The sequence below is a fragment of the Microcaecilia unicolor genome, chromosome 1 (genome assembly GCF_901765095.1).
Source record: "Microcaecilia unicolor chromosome 1, aMicUni1.1, whole genome shotgun sequence".
Lineage (NCBI taxonomy): Eukaryota > Metazoa > Chordata > Amphibia > Gymnophiona > Siphonopidae > Microcaecilia > Microcaecilia unicolor.
Genome location: NC_044031.1, coordinates 736,449,857 through 736,469,663, shown reverse-complemented (window position 1 = coordinate 736,469,663; position 19,807 = coordinate 736,449,857). Strand labels below are relative to the sequence as shown.

General features: G+C 42.3%; 2 protein-coding genes across 4 annotated transcripts in view; one reads left to right on the top strand and one right to left on the bottom strand.

Moving 5' to 3' along the window:
- Window positions 1–2,105: 2,105 nt before the first annotated feature.
- Window positions 2,106–12,038, bottom strand: PEX11A (peroxisomal biogenesis factor 11 alpha). Of its 2 annotated transcripts, none has more exons than XM_030189688.1 (3): window positions 11,533–12,038; window positions 4,939–5,054; window positions 2,106–3,978 (listed from the first exon to the last, which is right to left on the bottom strand). In XM_030189688.1, the coding sequence occupies exons 1-3, from the start codon at window positions 11,586–11,588 to the stop codon at window positions 3,413–3,415; spliced, it is 738 nt and encodes a 245-aa protein (XP_030045548.1). In that variant the 5' UTR covers window positions 11,589–12,038; the 3' UTR covers window positions 2,106–3,412. The 2 variants fall into 2 exon arrangements, with proteins under 2 accessions (XP_030045548.1, XP_030045549.1); XM_030189689.1 differs by having other exon boundaries at window positions 11,402–11,744.
- Window positions 12,033–19,807, top strand: part of WDR93 (WD repeat domain 93) — a 132,589-nt gene continuing 124,814 nt past the window's right edge. For both annotated transcript variants that reach the window (XM_030189687.1, XM_030189686.1), the window contains exons 1-2: window positions 12,033–12,198; window positions 13,930–14,321. In XM_030189687.1, the coding sequence (XP_030045547.1) occupies window positions 14,058–14,321 (264 nt within the window). In that variant the 5' untranslated portion in view covers window positions 12,033–12,198; window positions 13,930–14,057. The remainder of the gene's footprint in view (window positions 12,199–13,929; window positions 14,322–19,807) is intronic.

The following is a 19,807-nucleotide window of genomic DNA, read 5'->3' as shown; positions in this document are numbered from 1 at the left end:
AGGCCACTGACAATTTGTCCACATATTTCACCTAATTTTTTTTTTTACAAGGCTCAGTTTTCAGTAAATTGTTAAATTACATTTTAAAATGCTCTTTTTCTATGTAAAAATGACAAACTCTTCAAAAGATGCAAATGACATACAGTATACATACACTGTAGGAGTTAGAACATTTAAGACAGCATTCAAACTAAATCTGAGAAAATGTAATTTGTGTGGCTTTTAAACAACTTAACAGCTATATTATAACATCTCATTATTTAATTAAAGAAAACCTTGATCTACGGCAAATTCTACTATTTCATATTAGTGAGTGGAGGAGTGGCCTAGTGGTTAGGGTGGTGGACTTTGGTCCTGGGGAACTGAGTTCGATTCCCACTTCAGGCACAGGCAGCACCTTGTGACTCTGGGCAAGTCACTTAACCCTCCATTGCCCCATGTAAGCCACATTGAGCCTGCCATGAGTGGGAATGCGCAGGGTACAAATGTAACAAAAATAAAATAGATACTATTGGAGATTCTACATGGAATGTTGCTATTCCACTAGCAACATTCCATGTAGAAGGCTGCTGTTTCTGTGAGTCTGACGTCCTGCACATACGTACGTACGTGCAGGACGTCAGACTCACAGAAGCAGAAGCCTGCGCGGACACATTGGTGATCTGCAAGGGCCGACTTCTACATGGAACGTTGCTAGTGGTCCTGAGGAACTGAGTTCGATTCCCACCTCAAGCACAGGCAGCTCCTTGTGACTCTGGGCAAGTCACTTAACCCTCCATTGCCCCATGTAAGCCGCATTGAGCCTGCCATGAGTGGGAAAGCGCAGGGTACAAATGTAACAAAAATAAAATAGATACTATTGGAGATTCTACATGGAATGTTGCTACTATTGGAGATTCTACATGGAATGTTGCTACTATTGGACATTCTACATGGAATGTTGCTATTCCACTAGCAACATTCCATGTAGAAGGCTGCGCAGGCTTCTGTTTCTGTATGTGCAGGACGTCAGACTCACAGAAGCCTGCGCGGCCACATTGCCCCATGTAAGCCGCATTGAGCCTGCCATGAGTGGGAAAGCGTGGGGTACAAATGTAACAAAAATAAATAAATAAAATAAAACTTTACCATGATGGGTAACTTGAGTCAGGCACTCAAAAGAGACTTGTGGTATTGATAAACCTTTGATACCTACATTGCTGGATGGACATTAAAGGATACACTAAAAAGGAGAGGAGAGGTTAAGAGTGAAGTAAAAAAAAACTGATGGGCCCCTTTTACTAAGCTGCAGTAAAATGTGGCCTGTGTTAGTTTCGACACATTAAATTGGCGCGCGCTGGGCCACTTTTTACCGTGGAGGATAAAAATGCCTTTTATAATGGGGCAGTAAATGGCCGTGCGCTAATATTAAAAGTAGCGTGCGCCTATTTACTGCCTGAGCCCTTACTGCCACCTATTTACTTAGCAGAAAGGGCTCATGCGCTACTCGTGCCGTAATTAGGTAGTGCGTAGCAATGTGGGCACGCTGCTAATTACCGCCCAGAATGCCCCTCCCCCCCCCACGGTAGAAAACAGAAAATTATTTTCTACTGTGGGAAACAGCACGCACCAACTTTACCGCCAAGTGCCCGTGCTATCCCTGCGGTAGTGTTGATTTGGCACGCGCTATCCACGCATTAACCCTTTAGCAGCTTTATCTTTTGTTTTCTTCTTCATCATTATCTAAAATACATGTTCCATGTTGATTCCCATTTCGGATAGCTTGAAAATTCTTGGAGTTACTATTGACCGAAATCTTACATTGGAAAGTCATGTGAAGAATACCACAAAGAAAATGTTCCATTCAATGTGGAAATTTAAGAGAGTAAAACCTCTATTCTGAAGAGATATGTTTCGCAGCCTGGTGCAGTCAATGGTGTTAAGTCACTTAGACTATTGCAATGCTCTATACGCTGGCTGTAAGGACCAAGTCATCAAGAGACTTCAGACAGCCCAAAATACTGCAGCCAGACTCATATTTGGTAAAGCAAAATACGAAAGTGCTTCACCCCTTAGAGAGAAACTGCACCGGCTCCCAATCAAGGAACGCATTATGTTCAAGATCTGTACCTTGATTCACAAAATCATTCATGGAGATGCACCGGTCTATATGTCAGAGCTCATAGATCTACCACTTAGGAACTCCAATAAATCATCTCGAACATTTCTAAATCTCCACTTCCCAAGCTGCAAAGGACTAAAATATAAATGGACACATGCATCCAGTTTTTCCTATATAGGGACGCAGCTATGGAATGCACAGCCAACTACTATGAAAAAAATGCATGACCTAATTAACTTTCGGAAATCCTTGAAGACCCACATCTTTAACAGAACATACCATAATAACCCATCACCTGAACTTTAGTACAGCACCGTATCATATGTTATTCCATGAATGTTCTCTATACATGTTACTCTCATACACCATATTTCCCGTTTCTTATGTAATTACAATTGTATATGTTTATTCATTCATGGTGACACCATGACGGAGCAACGTAAGCCACATAGAGCCTGCAAATATGTGGGAAAATGTGGGATACAAATGCAATAAATAAATACTGTATTTTGCTACTTTTCATTTATTGTTTGTTATTTTTTCCATGTTCTTTTCTACAATTTTGTGATAATTAAACTTCTACATTCATACTCTCATTTGTCACAGAAAAAAAAAGCCCAAAAAAGGAGTAGGGGAAGACGGCTCTTCTCAAACAACGAAGGAGACGTGTGGATGGATTGAAAGTTTTATTGCAAAAACATCAAATTCGACTCGACACAGAAGCCGTGAAGCAGGTGCTCAGGCGCCGAAACACAGCTTCTGTGTTGAGTCGAATTCATGTTTTTGCAATAAAACTTTCAATCCATCCACACGTCTCCTTCGTTGTTTGAGAAGGAGACGTGTGAACTCTTGATGATGTCTCTCTTCAGGCTTAACCTCACCTTTTCATGTATCCATTAGTGCAATCATGTTATTAAAGCTAAGTTTGTTTCTGCTGTTAAGGAAAGGCGATACAGAAAAAGAATGAATGGTAAAAAATATGGCTTTTCTGAAACAGATCACAGGCACATTTGAAGATGTTGAAGCATGACAGCAGCTTACTGATTTCTACAGTCTCCTCAGTGCTAAAACTCATGTGCTAAAAATGAAAGGTCAGATCAGCTCAGTTTTTTATAAAAATCTGTTACTGAACAATGAAAATTGATTACTCATTTTCAGCTGTGATTTGTCTGCTTAGAAAAACATACAAATGAGCTGCAACGAGAGCAAAGCTTGGGAAGATGTAAACAAACACAAAGGCATCCCAATCTCTAACTTCAGAGTGGGTCTTCCACTTACAGAGATACTTTAAAATGGAAGCTCATTCATTTTTTACTTCAGTTGTAACCGAGGAATTGACACGGTAAGAATACCTACAAGGGAAGAGAGAAGACCGCAAAGACCAATTAATCCTTGGTTGGTCTTGTAGATTTCCAGCTTGTCCAAGGGGCCAAAGAGATCACAAAGGTTTTTTACTATGTCCAAACAGAGAGAAGGCTGGTTCTTCAGGCTGTAGTAAAGAAGGGATAGAGAGGATTCAAAGGTAATCACTGTGCTTGGCAGCTCTTGCTCTTGGTCATTACAATTGTAGAGTTCCTCCCTGGTCTTCTTGCCTTGGGTGTTGTTCTGTTCTATCCTTTGCAAGATTTCATACAGATCCCTAGCCAGGTTCATCAAAAGTGAATAAAAATAGTATCTGGTCGCCCAGTGAATCCATTTTTCTTTATTGATCCCTGAGACAAGGCCAGCGCTCCTTGCCCAGAGGACAGTGTCACAGATAAAATAGAGAACTCTGTTAACATTGGAAATCGTCAAGCAAAAGCGGGGAACGGGGCTCGGATGTTGGAGAGTTCTCTTTGCTGCTTCAACTGCATGTACCATATTGCCTAGTCTCAACACTGCAAAAGAACACAAACAAATGTTAGTTCCTTTCCAAGAATATACATATATAGTTTAAAATTCGATTGGGAAAGCCAGCTTACGAGAAATGCTTTATTTTCAAGTGGGTACATGAGGAAAAAGGAGATTCAGCAGCTTGCTCAAAGTCTCATACCCACACAGTCAGTGACAGAGAGGCGTCTTGAACTCATGCCCTAGGACACGGATTCTCAATGCAGTCCTCAGGACACATCCACCTAGTCAGGTGTTCACTATCCATAATGAACATGCATGAGATAAATCTGCATTCAATGGAGGTAGCGCATGCAAATTCACTGTGGATATCCTGAAAACCTGACTGGCTGGATGTGTCCTGAGAACTGGATTGAGAACCACTGCCCTAGGACAACTCCCAAAACCACAGACCGAAGGCTCTGAGCACAGTGCAGAACAGAACCGAGGTCAAATGTCAATAGCATTTTTACGGTCCTCGTTTCATTTTTTCCTTAACTGCATCAGTGTATATGATCTGCATTTTTGAGAGAGTTATAGAATCAGCTGTAAGGAAATGCAAAGCTCTTTTTATCTTTATCCACAGATTAAGTCAATTGCAGTACAAAGTTCCCCATTGTAAATTTACATCCAATTTTAATCAGTTGGGATTACTCATTAAGGGGTCCTTTTACTAAGGTGCATTAACAGATTCAGCGTGAGCTAATAAGACAAGACACCCATTATATTCCTATGGGCGTCTTATCATTTAGCGCACCTTAGTAAAAGGACCTCTAATCGTACAGCTTTTCTGTGTTAAAACTACCTGCCTCATCCTGCACTGGACTCCTATATTGACTAAAGAAAGCCTCAGACTAGCTGATAACTGATGGAAAAAGTGGAAAAGAAATTAAAAACTAAAGTAAAAAAAAAAATGCAACTAAGGGTGAACTAACATAAGGAAGTCAGGTAGGAAATGTCATACTTACATTTGCGCCCAGAACTCATATTAGACTCCAAATTTTTGAGCTTCCTTAGCACTCTCTCTTTGCCAGTCTTATTCTCTAATAAATACCTAAGCAACATGCAAGTGTACTGAGTAGCTCTGAAATGGAAAAATGAGGATAATGGCATAAATGACATTAAAAAAAAATCACGGGAGATCACTTTACTTCTAAATTAACGAAATGATTACTGAGATCTCTGCTGGCAACACACTGATTAAACACAATCTGCCACACAAGGAACAGCAGCATAGGATCATTTAGCCCATCCGGTCTGCCCCATCCTTACCACTGCCCTCTGTGTTCAATGTCCTTAATCTGTCAGCCATGTAAGCCTGACTTCTTCCAGGAAGTTGCCCATTCATTTTCTTTCATTTATAAAAAAGTTTCCTTACTCACCTTTTTACAAAAGCAATCAGAAGGGGTTATTGCTTTACTGCTGCGTCTACTGAGTGATACTGGTCTGACCAACAGAGTGTTGTCCTGGTTTCAGGGTTTTCTGACGATGCGGTCTTATATAATTAAATGGATGGCTCTTTCTCTGGTAGTTGATATGCAAGATTTTTTTTTATTTTTGTTACATTTGTACCCTGCACTTTCCCACTCATGGCAGGCTCAATGCGGCTTACATGGGGCAATGGAGGGTTAAGTGACTTGCCCAGAGTCACAAGGAGCTGCCTGTGCCTGAAGTGGGAATCGAACTCAGTTCCTCAGGACCAAATTCCACCACCCTAACCACTAGGCCACTCCTCCACTGTTGCTACTATTTGAGATTCTACATGGAATGTTGCTATTCCACTAGCAACATTCCATGTAGAAGTCGGCCCTTGCAGATCACCAATGTGGCCGCGCAGGCTTCTGCTTCTGTGAGTCTGACGTCCTGCACGTACGTGCAGTACGTCAGACTCACAGAAACAGAAGCCTGCGCAGCCTTCTACATGGAATGTTGCTAGTGGAATAGCAACATTCCATGTAGAATCTCCAATAGTATCTATTTTATTTTTGTTACATTTGTACCCTGCACTTTCCCACTCATGGCAGGCTCAATGCGGCTTACATGGGGCAATGGAGGGTTAAGTGACTTGCCCAGAGTCACAAGGAGCTGCCTGTGCCTGAAGCGGGAATCAAACTCAGTTCCTCAGTTCCCCAGGACCAAAGTCCACCACCCTAACCACTAGGCCACTCCTCCACTCCGATGTGGTGTGCATTAAATGGGGTGCCCATTTAATGTTCTGTTGGCCTCTCTAGGGAGGCTACTTGAATCTGAAAGTTTTTAAACTTTTTATATATGCTTATGACATTACTGTCATAATTCTAATCCCTTCAGGCTTAGTAAGTGAGGTTCTTTGGGTTTGACACTATATTTCATTAATTGTTAAATGGAATGTCAGACCTAATCTGTCCAAACAGGTTTTTCAGCTAGGCAAAATATGGAAAAAGGGTTCAGTTACAGAATCACAAACCCCCCAGAGAGAACAGAGGGAGCAATAGCTTGAAAATACTAGAGTTAATTTCAGACTGTAACCTAGCATTTGAAATCACAAGTACATCATTTGTTCAGTACCCTTATTTTATTTTATCAAGAAATTGTTTCTGGACAATGAGAAAAAACTTAGACGAATTAGAAAACTTTTGATACAAGAACACTTTAGATTGATTTTGCAGGCCTTGATTTTATCTAAATTAGATTATTGCAACATAATGTTTACAGGATGTACAAAGACCCTGTTAAAAAAAACTGCAGACAATGCAGAATGTTGCAGTAAGACTGATTTACTCAAGTAGGAAATCTGATAGACAGTGACCCCTTTGTATGTTCAGCTTCACTGTTTGCCTAAGAGGCCAGAGTATTGTTTAAATTATGCTGCATGATTTCAAAATTTGACAAGGAATAGCTGCTCTCTATACGATTAATTTTTCTTGATTTTTGTGTGTGTTCTGCAAACAAACATTCTTTATGATCTTTGAACTAACTACGTTTTCCAGATCCTAAAGGGACAAGATCAAAGAGATTTTTTTAATTCTCTCTTTTTTTATCAGGCGGCCAAAGCTTGAAATGTACTACCAGAGAATTTAAGAACAGAGTATAATTTTATGCTATTTAGGAAAATGATAAAAACTACTCTTTTTGTGAATGACACTTGTAAACTGATGCAATCTAGATTTTATTTGCAGAAGTTTAAAAATAAAATCTTTTGTATGGTCCTAGGTGTTTTAACTAGTTTTTCTTTTCTGTGATCCGCTTTGAACTCAGTGGGTATTTGCGGAATACAAGAACAGATTGTAATGTATTTTTATTTTATTTTTTTTGTTACATTTGTACCCCGCACTTTCCCACTCATGGCAGGCTCAATGCGGCTTACATGGGGCAATGGAGGGTTAAGTGACTTGCCCAGAGTCACAAGGAGCTACCTATGCCTGAAGTGGGAATCGAACTCAGTTCCTCAGTTCCCCAGGACCAAAGTACACCACCCTAACCACTAGGCCACTCCTCCACTGTAATGTAATATAAAACACAGATCACAGTGAATACAAACAAAACCAACTCAACCTCAGCAGAGACAGTTAAAGTCCCACATATTACTTTTTCCATTATCCTTCAGAATTGCCAGCCCAATGCCTTTTCTGCAAATCACTAAGGGCTCCTTTTACTAAGCTGCAGTAAGCCCAATGCGAGCTTACCACTCGCTATAACGGAAGTACTGCCGGGCTACCGCAGCAGCCCGGCAGTACTACCCACCCCTACTGCACTGTCATTTTCGGTGCTACAAAAATGCATTTTTGTAGTGCTGGACTGTACCCAGCGGTAATTGGGCAGTGCCAATGGGTGGTGGTAAGGGGTACCCTCCCCAAAATGGCCGTGCGGCAAGTGCTTTACTTGCTGCCCGGCCGTTTCCTGAAGGAAAGCGAGACCTTCCCTTTCACCAACTGCGGTAAAAGGGGGCCTTGGAGTGCGTGTAAAACACACGCTGATGCCAGCTCCGGCCTCTTTTGCCGCAGGCTGGTAAAAGGGCCCCCGAGGAATGCTATGCAACCAGCTGCCCCCTCTGGGAGCTTGATGCAGCTGTATCACTCCATGCATCACACCCCTCTGGCCTGCTATTGTTTTGGAGAGATGAGCATATGTGTTTCTTAAAACCCAAACCCTTGTCCACCTCTCCTCAACTTCTTTACCCTACTCTCATCCACCTCTAAGTTAGTGGGAACTTGGAGTGCTGGTAGTACCACAGAACTTCTTCGAGGGCCAGGCTTCCACTACAAAAATGATTTCAGCTCCTTTGGCCTCTGCCCTCTACTACTACTAATACCGCAAAGGCCCATTTTCAAAGCACTTAGAGACTTACAAAGTTCCATAGGTTACTATCAGGCTCATTTTCAAAAGAGACAGACGTCCAAAAAGTGACATAAGTCAGCATTTGGAAGTTTATCTCACAGGAACGTCCAAATCAGTATTATCAAAACCTCTTTTTGGACGTCTTTCTCTGAGGTCCGTCAGAAGGACATCCAAATCTCAAGGGGGCGTGCCAGGGGCGTGTTCAAGGCGGGACTTGGGTGTTCCTAAGACACGGACGTCTTTCAGCAATAATGGAACAAAACGACGACGTCCAAGACTAAAACTTAAGACGTTTTGAGCTAGACCTTCCCCGGGTTCAAAGTCTGCTGCACTAACCACTAGGCTACTCCTCTACTCCACACAAGTGGTGCCCCAAATGACCACTGGAGGGACTCAGGGACCACCTCCCCTTACTCCCCCAAATCACAAAACATTTTCCCAAACAGCACTTTCAAAAGGAAAAGAGAGACCTTTTTTTGTAGAAAATGACCTTTCCTGTTCTGATTTTGGACGTTTTACAAAACACGTCCAAATTCAGACTTAGATGTAATATTCAAAAATGCCTCTTGTGCATTTGACTTGCCCAAAGTCACAAGGAGCAGCAGTGGGAATTGAACCCAAGTTGCCAGGATCAAAGCCCGCTGCACTAACCATTAAGCCACTCCTCCTCTGTTTTGGACATGTTGTTCGAAAATGAACGTAAAAAATGGACGTCCTACCTGTACCAGATGTCGAAAATGACAGCGTTCCGTAATGGACAAATAATTCAATTTTCAAAAATATGGGACAAATATAAGATATGGCGATCACAGGCTGGGGTAGAGCTCGATGCTCCTCAGTTAATAATACCTTGGATGTGACAAGGGACAATGAGAGATTTGTACCCCAGAACAGAAGAGATTTAACACATAACTGACCAGGATAACCGTGTTATAATACTGAAAAGAGGAGAACTATCTGAAAGAAGTTGGGGAGGGGGGAGGGGGGAGGAGGGTAAAGGGAAGGGACGCAAGATGACTAAACTATCAGATACGTTAAATGTTAGGAATGATAATTGTATTACGTTGAAAAATTGGTTTCTTGATGATGTAATGTTATGATATGATAGATTGCACATATAAATAAAGAATTTAAAAAAATGGACCTCCAAATCACAGGATGTCCATAGTATTTTCGAACACAAAAGATAGATGCCCATCTTTTTTGAAAATGACCTTCTTTCCTGTTCTTAATTTGGACGTCCTTGTAAAACATCCAAATTCTGATTTAGACGTTTCTTTTGAAAATGCCCCTCTATGTAACTTTGTAAGTCTAAGTGCTTTGAAAACACGCCTCTATGTTACATAGGCTATGTGGTCTTAAAAGTAATCTCTCTGAATTATTCTTACATTTGTCCAATAAAAGGAAGAGGTAATACGGGATTATGGTTTGGCAAGTTTTGACTCCTAAGTTGTAGGTGACTTCTTTCTGCAGGATGGTTCCCAGTTACTGTCAGTAAAAGGAACTCAATGCCATCAGCACCTCACAGCCCCACCTGAGCTCCAAGCCTTGCCAAAAAATAAATCCCCTAAATCCCAAGCTCTAAATCAATGGTCACACAACCCACAAAGAGTCTAGAGATTAAAAATACCCACATTTTCTATAAGCTGCTAAAACAGAGGCAATCTCAGTCTGTCTGAATGTAACATAGTAAATGATAGCAGATAAAGACCTGTACGGTCCATCCAGTCTGCCCAACAAGATAAACTCATTTTACATAGTATGTGATACTTTATATGTATACCTGAGTTTGATTTGTCCTTGCCATTCTCAGGGCAGAGACCATAAAAGTCTGCCCAGCATTGTTCCTGTGCTAAAAGTTCTGAAGCTAATGTCGAAGCCCCTTAAAATTTACACTCCAGCCTATCCATATCTATTCAACCACGATCAGGACATAGACCGTAGAAGTCCGCTCAGCACTGGTTTTACTCTCCAATTACTGGTGTTGCCACCTAATCTCCGCTAAGATTCCGTAGATCCATTCCTTCTAAACAGATTCCTTTGTGTTTATCCCACACGTTTGAATTCCATTACCGTTTTCATCTCCACCACCTCCCGCGGGAGGGCATTCCATGTATCGACCACCCTTTCTGTGAAAAAATACTTCCCAACATTACTCCTGAGTCTGCACCCTTCAACCTCAATTCATGTCCTCTAGTTCTACCACCTTCCCGTCTCCGGAAAAGGTTTGTTTGTGGATTAATACCTTTCAAATATTTGAATGTCTGTATTATGTCACCCCTGTTTCTCCTTTCCTCTAAGGTATACGTGTTCAGGTTGGCAAGTCTCTCCTTGTACGGTTTGCAATGCAAAACAAATACCATTTTTGTCGCTTTTCTTTGCACTGCTTCCAGTCTTTTTACATCTTCAGCAAGATACGGCCTCCAAAACAGAACTCAATACTCCAAGTGAGGCCTCACCAATGACTTGTAGAAAGGCATCAACACCTCCTTTCTGCCGCTGGTTATACCCCTCTCTATGCAGCTTAGCATCCTTCTGGAGTGGAACAGGTAGATGTGAAGCGTTAGTTTACGCTTTCCAAAAATACTAGGACTATAGGGAGCATGCGATGAAGCTACAATGTCATAAATTTAAAATGGATCACAGAAAAGTTTTCTTCACTCAACGTGTAATTAAACTCTGGAATTCGTTGCCAGAGAATGTGGTAAAGGCGGTTAGCTTAGCAGAGTTTTAAAAAGGTTTGGACGGCTTCCTAAGGAAAAAGTCCATAGACCATTATTAAAGTTATGCAATATAAATGTGTAAATTCTGGTTTATACATGTCTAAAAGGCAAACAGCCCTTCTAAAATAAGCACCAATCTTAAATTTGAGGCTTAACCCCCATCATAGCTAAAGGAACGTTCATGCTACAATAGGTTAGCTTTGTTTCTGTAAACATAATTAATAGCAATAAAACTTCAGACACTGAAGATTTCCCAATGACTGTTCCACGAATCTCGCCGTTTTCTTTTTTAAATATCTTCATTAGTTTTGCAGGCTGTTTTTTTTTTCTCTCCCCCTCTTTTCTTCTTTCTCTTAAGTCATCATCATATCGGTCGTTTTCTGATTCTGACCTGTACTGTGGGCGATTGCAAGTAGTGCCACTCTTGCGTTCAGGTCGATTGGCTGTACCATCACCCTCTCATCTCATCAGAACTCATCTTTTTTTTGTCTTTCGTACTCTGTCCTCCCCCGCCCAGCTCACCTGAAGAGCCGGTCCCGTCCTTGGCTCTGGTTCGTGAACCTTACAAAGCGCTCCATGGTACAGGTGGGCTCCCCGCACCACTTTTTTTTCGGCTGTTTCCGGTGCCGGACTGGCTGGCTCGCGAGGACAGGAGGAGTCTTAGACTAATTAATAACGAGGCTTTTCGTAATCTGTCTAACTGTGCCTGAATCCTGATGAGGGAAATGCACTTCCGGCCGCAGCTGGAGTCTTCAGATAACTTTATTGGCATGATGACAAGTTACAGATGTTGCTAAAGTAAAATATTTAGCAGTAAAAAAGAAAAAAAAGAGAGAGATCTTATTAAATAGCATAAAATCACAATGTGCAAAGCCCAGATTCTGATTCTACGGTCACTGAGAAACCAACAAACACCCAGAAAGGACGAAAACAGGACGCCTAGAAGTAAAAATGCCATACCACAGCAACCTTCTTCGGAAAATCTCATAAGTGATGAAAGACGATCCCTGAAGATGAGGCCAAACGAAACTTCGCTGCGTTTTTTTTTTTTAAATTTATTTAACTTTCCGTTCGGAACGGTCCTTCAGGCTCTAGTTTCCGCCCGGCCCCGGACACTCGGGGGGGAGCTCCTTCCGGCGATGGTTACTATGGCGACGTGACAACGGGCGACTCCAGCGGGTCCAGCAGGTGAGAAGTGCAGGAGATAAGTATTATTTACTAGATAATTTGTAATACTCAAGAATGTGTGGAGTCGTTTTCCAAATCCCCTAATTCATGCCTTTTCTTTTCCAAAAGGTTTAAGTTTACTAACCCATTTTTAGATTAAAGCTCACCAAAGTTTTATACACTTATATTTTTACAGTACATTATATATATATATATATATATATATATATAATGTACTGTAAAAATATAAGTGTATAAATTGGGAAGTGTACAATTGGGAAGACTATATATATATATATATATATATATAGTCTTCCCAATTGTGAACTCTGTTTGGTGTATATGTTTGCTCTGAGATTGGTAACATGGAATATTGCTACTAATTGGATTTCTGCCAGGTACTTGTGGCCTGGATTGGCCACTGTAGAAAGCAAGATGCTGGGCTAGATGGACCATTTTTCTGACCTAGTATGGCTATTCGTATCATGTCCTTAAATAAATGAAAATGCTGGGCACAGAGGTATTTTAATCAGATTAGTGGGATGGGTGAGGAAAGGTGATCAGAGAAACTGTTCCCAAATTCTGTCAGAGAAAGCCCATTTGAAGCACATTCACAATGTGTAGGTGACACCAAAGTTCAAATGTGACTGTTTTGCTAATATAGAGGGGCATAATCGAAAGGGACACCCAAGTTTTGTTGAGGACGTCCTCGCAAAACGTCCAGATGGAGGGGCGGGGAAACCCGTATTATCGAAACAAGATGGATGTCCATCTTTTGTTTCAATAATACGGTCAGGGACGTCCAAATCTTGAAATTTAGGTCGTCCTTAGACATGGTCGTCCCTAGACTTGGTCGTTTCTGTGTTTTGGCGATAATGGAAACCAAGGACGACCATCTCAGAAACGACCAAGTGCAAGCCTTTGGTCGTGGGAGGAGCCAACATTTGTAGTGCACTGGTTCCCCTGACATGCCAGGACACCAACCGGGCACCCTAGGGGGCACTGCAAAGGACTTCATAAATTGCTCCCAGGTACATAGCTCCCTTACCTTGTTTGCTGAGCCCCGCCCCCCCAAACCCCACTACCCACAACTGTATACCATTACCATAGCGCTTATTGGTTAAGGGGGACACCTAGATGTGGTTGTAGTGGGTTTGTGGTGGGTTTTGGAGGGTTCACTGTTTCCTCCACAAACGTAACAGGTAGGGAGGGGTATGGGCCTGGGTCCGCCTGCTTGAAGTGCACTGCACCCACTAAAACTGCTCCAGGGACCTGCATACTGCTGTGATGGACCTGAGTCTGACAGGACATATTTTTAAAGATGTTTTTGAGAATGGGAGGGGGTTAGTGACCACTGGGGAAGTAAGGGGAGGTCATCCCCAATTCTCTCCTGTGGTCATCTGGTCATTCCGGGCACCTTTTTGTGCCTTGGTTGTAAGAAAAACAGGACCAGATAAAGTTGTCCAAGTGCTCGTCAGGGAAGCCCTTTTTTTCCCATTATGGGTCAAGGACGTCCATGTGTTAGGCACGCCCAAGTCCAGCCTTCACTATGCCTCCGATACACCCCCTTGAACTTTGGCTGTCCCTGCGACGGAAAGCAGTTGGGGACGTCCAAAATCGGCTTTCGATTATACCGATTTGGACGACCCTGGGATAAGGACACCCATCTTCCAATTTGTGTCGAAAGATGGGTGTCCTTCTCTTTTGAATATGAGCCTGATAGTGAACCACCTTTTTCCATTATTTTCCTAGGTATTTGCATTCCCAGTCTTCAGTGAACACTTTTGATAACTGCTGATTTTATCTGGTGTATATTTGCCCAAACTGTGATTCCAGGAAAGAATATCAGCATTGTGAAGATTACTGTTGAAAACAGCAGGATGCCTGTGTACATCAGAAAGAGAACACTAAACATCCAGAGTCCTTCTGAAAAGGACTGGTCTAAAACGGAAGAGGAAGATTTCTTTCTGCAAGATCCAGATCAAGCCCTTGATTGCCTGCCACAGCCATATAGGATGATTGTGAAAATAGTGAACCGAATTTTTGACCAGTCTTGGGAGTCAGTTCAGGCAAGGGAGGAGCACCGAGAAGCGGAGAGACTCAAGAAGAAAAATATTGCTTACCAGCCAACTGATGATATTAAGGTGCAGAGCTTTACTGAAATAGTAGTTATAGAAGGCCCAGCTGAAGTCAAGATTTAGGCCTCCTTTTACTAAGTTGCGGTAAGCACTAGCTGGTGCTTACTGCAGCTTAAAAGGGCATACTGTGGGTCGTGCTGAGGTGTCCCGTGGTAAGTTCCGAATATGTGCACGCAAACCACATGCTAAAAAATACTTTTTGCCTTTCTGGGAGAAGGCGTCTATGGGGGCAGAGAGTGGGTGTTTAGTACAGAAGCACCGCTAGTAGACTAACAGATTCATATAGCATACAAAAAATGAATTATACACTTTAAATTTCAGCAGAAATGGAAAGAAAACGACACAATATAGAAAAATGCATGTTGAAGTATATGACTTTGCGATAGCAACGTCCTCAACTTTGTCCCTATTTCTAGAGCCTTATATGCCAGCAATGAAAAACCAACCCTACTTTTTTAAGGAGGTTGAAACATGCTCTTTCTAATGAAAATGATTAAAAAGAGTTTCCAGAAGGTCTTTTTTTGTAAAAGTGAGCTAAAAATACCCTATTTTTGGTGTTTTTGCAAAAATCATTATTATTATTAGCATTTGTATAGTGCTACCAGACGCACGCAGCACTGAACACCTGATACAAAGAGACAGTCCATGCTCAAAAGAGCTTACAGTCTTGATAATACAGACAGAGAAGACAGTTAACGGGTGAGGGAAGTAATGGGTGAGAAGGAAGGAAGTGACAAGGGGAGGGCAATTGAGTAGTGGCTAGGAGCTAAAAAGCAGCAGTGAAAAGGTGGGCTTTCAGCATAGATTTGAAAACAGGTAGAAATGGAGCTAGACGTATAGGTCCAGGAAGTCTATTCCAGGCATAAAGTGCCGCGAGAGAAAAGGAGCGAAGCCTGGAGTTAGCAGTGGAGGAGAAGGGGGACAACAAGAGAGATTTGTCCAGTGAGCGGAATTCACGGGGAGGAATGTAGGAAGAGATGAGAGTGGAGAGGTAATGGTGGCTGTAGAGTGGATGCATTTAAAGGTCAGTATGAGAAGTTTAAACTGAATGCAGAAGCGGACAGGGAGCTGGTGAAGTGACTTGAGGAGTGGGCTAGTGTGGGTATAGCGATTCTGGTGGAAAATAAGTCGTGCCGCAGAATTTTGGACAGATTGGAGAGGAGAGATATGGCTGAGCGGAAGACCAGTGAGAAGTAAATTGCAATAGTCCAAGTGAGAGGTGACAAGGGTGTGGATAAGGGTTCTGGCAGCGTATTCAGAAAGGAAGGGGTGACTTTTGCTAATATTGTAGATAAACGACAGGTTTTGGCGATCTGTTGAATATGTGCAGAGAAGGAGAGAGAGAGGAATCAAAGATGACTCCAAGGTTACGAGCTGAGGGGACAGGGAGGATGTGAGAGCCATTAACAGAGATAGAGAAAGGGGGAAGAGGGGAGGTGGGTTTAGGGGGAAAAATGAGAAGTTCAATTTTGGTCATGTTGACCTTTAGATGGCGTTGAGACATCCAAGCAGCAATGTCGGACAAGCAGGCTGAAATTTTGTCCTGGATCGAGGTTGAGATTTCAGGGGTGGAGATGTAGATCTGAGAGTCATCAGCGTAAAGATGGTATTGAAAGCCATGGGATGAAATCAGGGTACCAAGGGAAGAGGTATAGATGGAAAAAAGGAGGGGTAAAAGGACAGAACCCTGAGGCACACCAACAGAAAGCAGGATGGAAGTTGAAGAGGATCCACTACAGTGAACACTGAAAGAACGAAGTAAGAGGTAAGAGGAGAACCAGGAAAGAACAGGGCCCTGGAATTTAAGTGAGGACAGCGTAATCATCAACTTTACACTCAATTTGTGAACTAATGGAAAATATTAGGAGAATGAAATTTTATATTAGAAAACCTTGTGTTGATAAGTTGTTGTGTGCAAAGTTTCACGTTTATTACACCTTTAATTCCAGAGATATAAAAATCCAAACTTTACAATTTTTTTGAGACGCAAATTTTTCGGACCATTTTCTTCATGTAAATCGCTCATGAAGATTTTTTTATTATTTTGATTAATAGAGCGCAAAAAGTTGTACAAGATGGCCAAGTTTTGTTTCTCTCAACAAAATATTGCTGGAGATACAGTGTCTCAAAGTTGCCGAAATCTCTGAGTCATACCATAGAGGCTGCAGTATGGGATCAAACAGATTACTATATCTCAGCAAGTATTGCATCGGCGAGCGTAAAACTTTACCAATGTTCATTGGGGACATGTATGAATGTTCACAGAAAATTTCATCGAAATCTGTGATGGTCGAGCAGGGCACTTCTCTGAAATCAGACCACTTGACATGGAATGGCCCTCTAGGGATATTGTAGGCACGTACATGGTTAACGTGCGTACATGGTAAATGCATGTTAAAAATGTTAACGCGCTTATAATGCTGCTTAGTAAACAGGACCCTTAGTTATGTTTAGAGATCTGCATGAAAGAAAATATTTATTTGTATTATTTTGACTTATGAAAACCACTTATCCCTGAAACATGCTCAAAACAGAATAATCTATTTTTACAAAAGAGATGAGGTGAAGACCGCTGAAAACATGGCAGCTAGACTTATCTTCGGAAAAACGCGATTTGAAAGTGCAAAACACCTTCGCGAAAAACTACACTGGCTCCCAAACAAAGAATGCTTTGCTTTCAAAATCTGCACTCTGGTTCACAAAATTATCTATGGTGAAGCTCCGAGATAGATAACAGACTTGATCGACCTACCAACTAGAAACACATCCGAATCAACACGAACATACCTAAATCTGCACTACCCAAGCTGCACAGGACTCAAATACAATCAACTTACCGTATGTGTCCAGTTTTTCCTACATAAGCACACAACTGTGGAACGCATTATCAAAAGCCTTGAAAACTACGAACGACCACCTAAACTTCCTGAAAACACTAAAACCCAACCTGTTTAAAAAGGCATACCCTACCGATCCAACATAAATGCCTGATCTCCGCAACACAACAAAACTAAAGAATGTAATGGACATAACACAACTCTTCCGTTGTACGATTCCCTAGGTGGCTGTGCCACATGAACTTTATCTTACCACAACATCACTTTGCATTTGTTTACACCGGAGTCTATACCGCCTCCCCAGTATTATGTAAGCCACATTGAGCCTACAAATAGGTGGGAAAATGTGGGATATAAATGTAACAAATAAATAAGTAATTCCATGTGCCCCAACGAAAAGAGATTTTAATTTAACTTCCAATCTTTTTAACACCAGCAGGCTCATTTTCGAAAGAGAAGGACACAAATCGGAAGATAGGCATCCTTCTCCCAGGGTCGTCCAAATCGGTATAATCGAAAGCCGATTTTGGACGTCCCCAACTGCTTTCCATCGCAGGTATGGCCAAAGTTCAAGGGGGCGTAGCGAAGGCAGGACTTGCGTGTGCTTAACACATGGACGTCCTTGACCCATAATGGGAAAAAAGGGCGTCCCTGACGAGCACTTGGACAACTTTACGTGGTCCTGTTTTTCTTACGACCAAGGCACAAAAAGGTGGCCGAAATGACCAGATGACAACCGGAGAGAATCGAGGATGACCTCCCCTTACTCCCCCAGTGGTCACTAACCCCCTCCCACCCTCAAAAAACATCTTTAAAATATTTTTTGCCAACCTCAGATGTCATACTCAGGTCTATGACAGCAGTATGCAGGTACCTGGAGCAGTTTTAGTGGGTGCAGCGCACTTCAGGCAGGTGGACCCAGGCCCATCCCCCTCCCTACCTGTTATGTTGTGGAGGAAACAGCGAGCTCTCCAAAACCCACCACAAACCCACTGTACCCACATCTAGGTGCCCCCCTTCACCCGTAAGGCTATGGTAATGGTGTACAGTTGTGGGTAGTGGGTTTTGGGGGGCGCAGCACACAAGGTAAGGGAGCTATGTACCTGGGAGCAATTTATGAAGTCCACTGCAGTGCCCCCTAGGGTGCCTGGTTAGTGTCCTGGCATGTCAGGGGGACCAGTGCACTACAAATGCTGGCTCCTCCCATGACCAAAGGGCTTTCATTTGGTCGTTTCTGAGATGGTCGTCCTTGGTTTCGATTATCACAGAAAATCAGAAATGACCAAGTCTAGGGACAATCATCTCTAAGGACGACCTAAATTTCAAGATTTGGACGTTCCCGACCGTATTATCGAAATGAAAGATGGACGTCCATCTTGTTTTGATAATACGGGTTTCCCTGCCCTTTCATCGGGATGTTTTGCGAGGATGTCCTCAATAAAACTTGGGCGTCCCTTTCGGTTATGTCCCTCCACGCTTCCCAAGGCAGATTCCAGCAACAGTTAAGATGAACTGTAGGTGGTTATAGATATATTTTGTAAGAGGCCAATTCCTACATATGTACTCGCTTATGTCTAGGGGGCGTGGCCTCTGCCCAACCTTAGCTGCATGGAAAATAACGGACAGACCAATGGAATATATTAGTTTATTTATACAGCGTTATATACAAAAATATAGAAAACTCTTATCAGCTTATAGCATCAGCAATTCCTGATTGCATGTACAATGATACCAAAATATAGAGAATAACTACGATTATCCTATGGGCTAAAATCTGTAATGACAGATAAACACAATACCGAGATCCTAATGATTACCACACAAATCTTATACTAGGCTAACAGCAACTAGAGATCATAAATCCTGACGTCACACATCTGATGGGTCCGAGCACAGACTAATTATCTAACCCAGCCTGAAGGAAGTAAACTATGATCTCACCGTCCCGGTCACCAGATCAGATTCCTTCCGATACCTCAGCCGAATGTCTCAGCGAGGTCCCACAAGCTCAGGTGATGCACTTGTCTTGATCAGCCACAGATGATACAGACTCAGTATAGATCCTGTAGACAGCTGTAATCTGGGGAAAAGCTTTGCCAGGTATTATCAGTAAGTCTCTCAGGTAAATCAGGTGCTTGCAGAAATGCAAGGGTTCTCCTCTTCCGTTCTTCTGTACTTCTGTTCGGTTCTTCAGCAACTAACTTGTTTCTGTTCCCGCTTCTCAGACCAATCAGTTTTCTGGGAGCCAATCAGAAATAATCCCACCATGTACTCCCAGCATCTGTATGAAGCTTCCTTTGTCCGTCTTATCTCGTACGCTCTCTCTCTCTCCCTCAGGGACATGCATTCTCCCCCGATACAGAGTGACCTTGGAGGTGGTGCAGGCTTCAGTAAATCTATTACAAGCTGAAATGCTGACTTCTGCACAGTTGGTAGTCAGACATATAGGTGAAAGGTTGCAGCGTCCATGTTGGCTGACAAGGTGCTCTCATTTGCACACAGGGTGGGTGAGATCACAGCAAATACTCCTACAGATTCCCCCCCTTGGAGATGGAAATTACTGCAAAGGAGTAAAGGCCTTCTCCAACCTAACTATAAAAATAAGCCAGACAGTTCAGTCAGGATTCAGGTACAAACTTCATGGTCAAAACTACA

Coding starts and splice junctions, on each gene's coding strand:
- PEX11A (XM_030189688.1), bottom strand. CDS start 11,588: ATGGAGCGCTTTGTAAGGTTCACGAACCAGAGCCAAGGACGGGACCGG. Junction 5,055..11,532: donor GGACGGGACCGGCTCTTCAG/GTGAGCTGGGCG, acceptor TTTCCATTTCAG/AGCTACTCAGTACACTTGCA. Junction 3,979..4,938: donor TATGAGTTCTGGGCGCAAAT/GTAAGTATGACA, acceptor GTTCTTTTGCAG/TGTTGAGACTAGGCAATATG.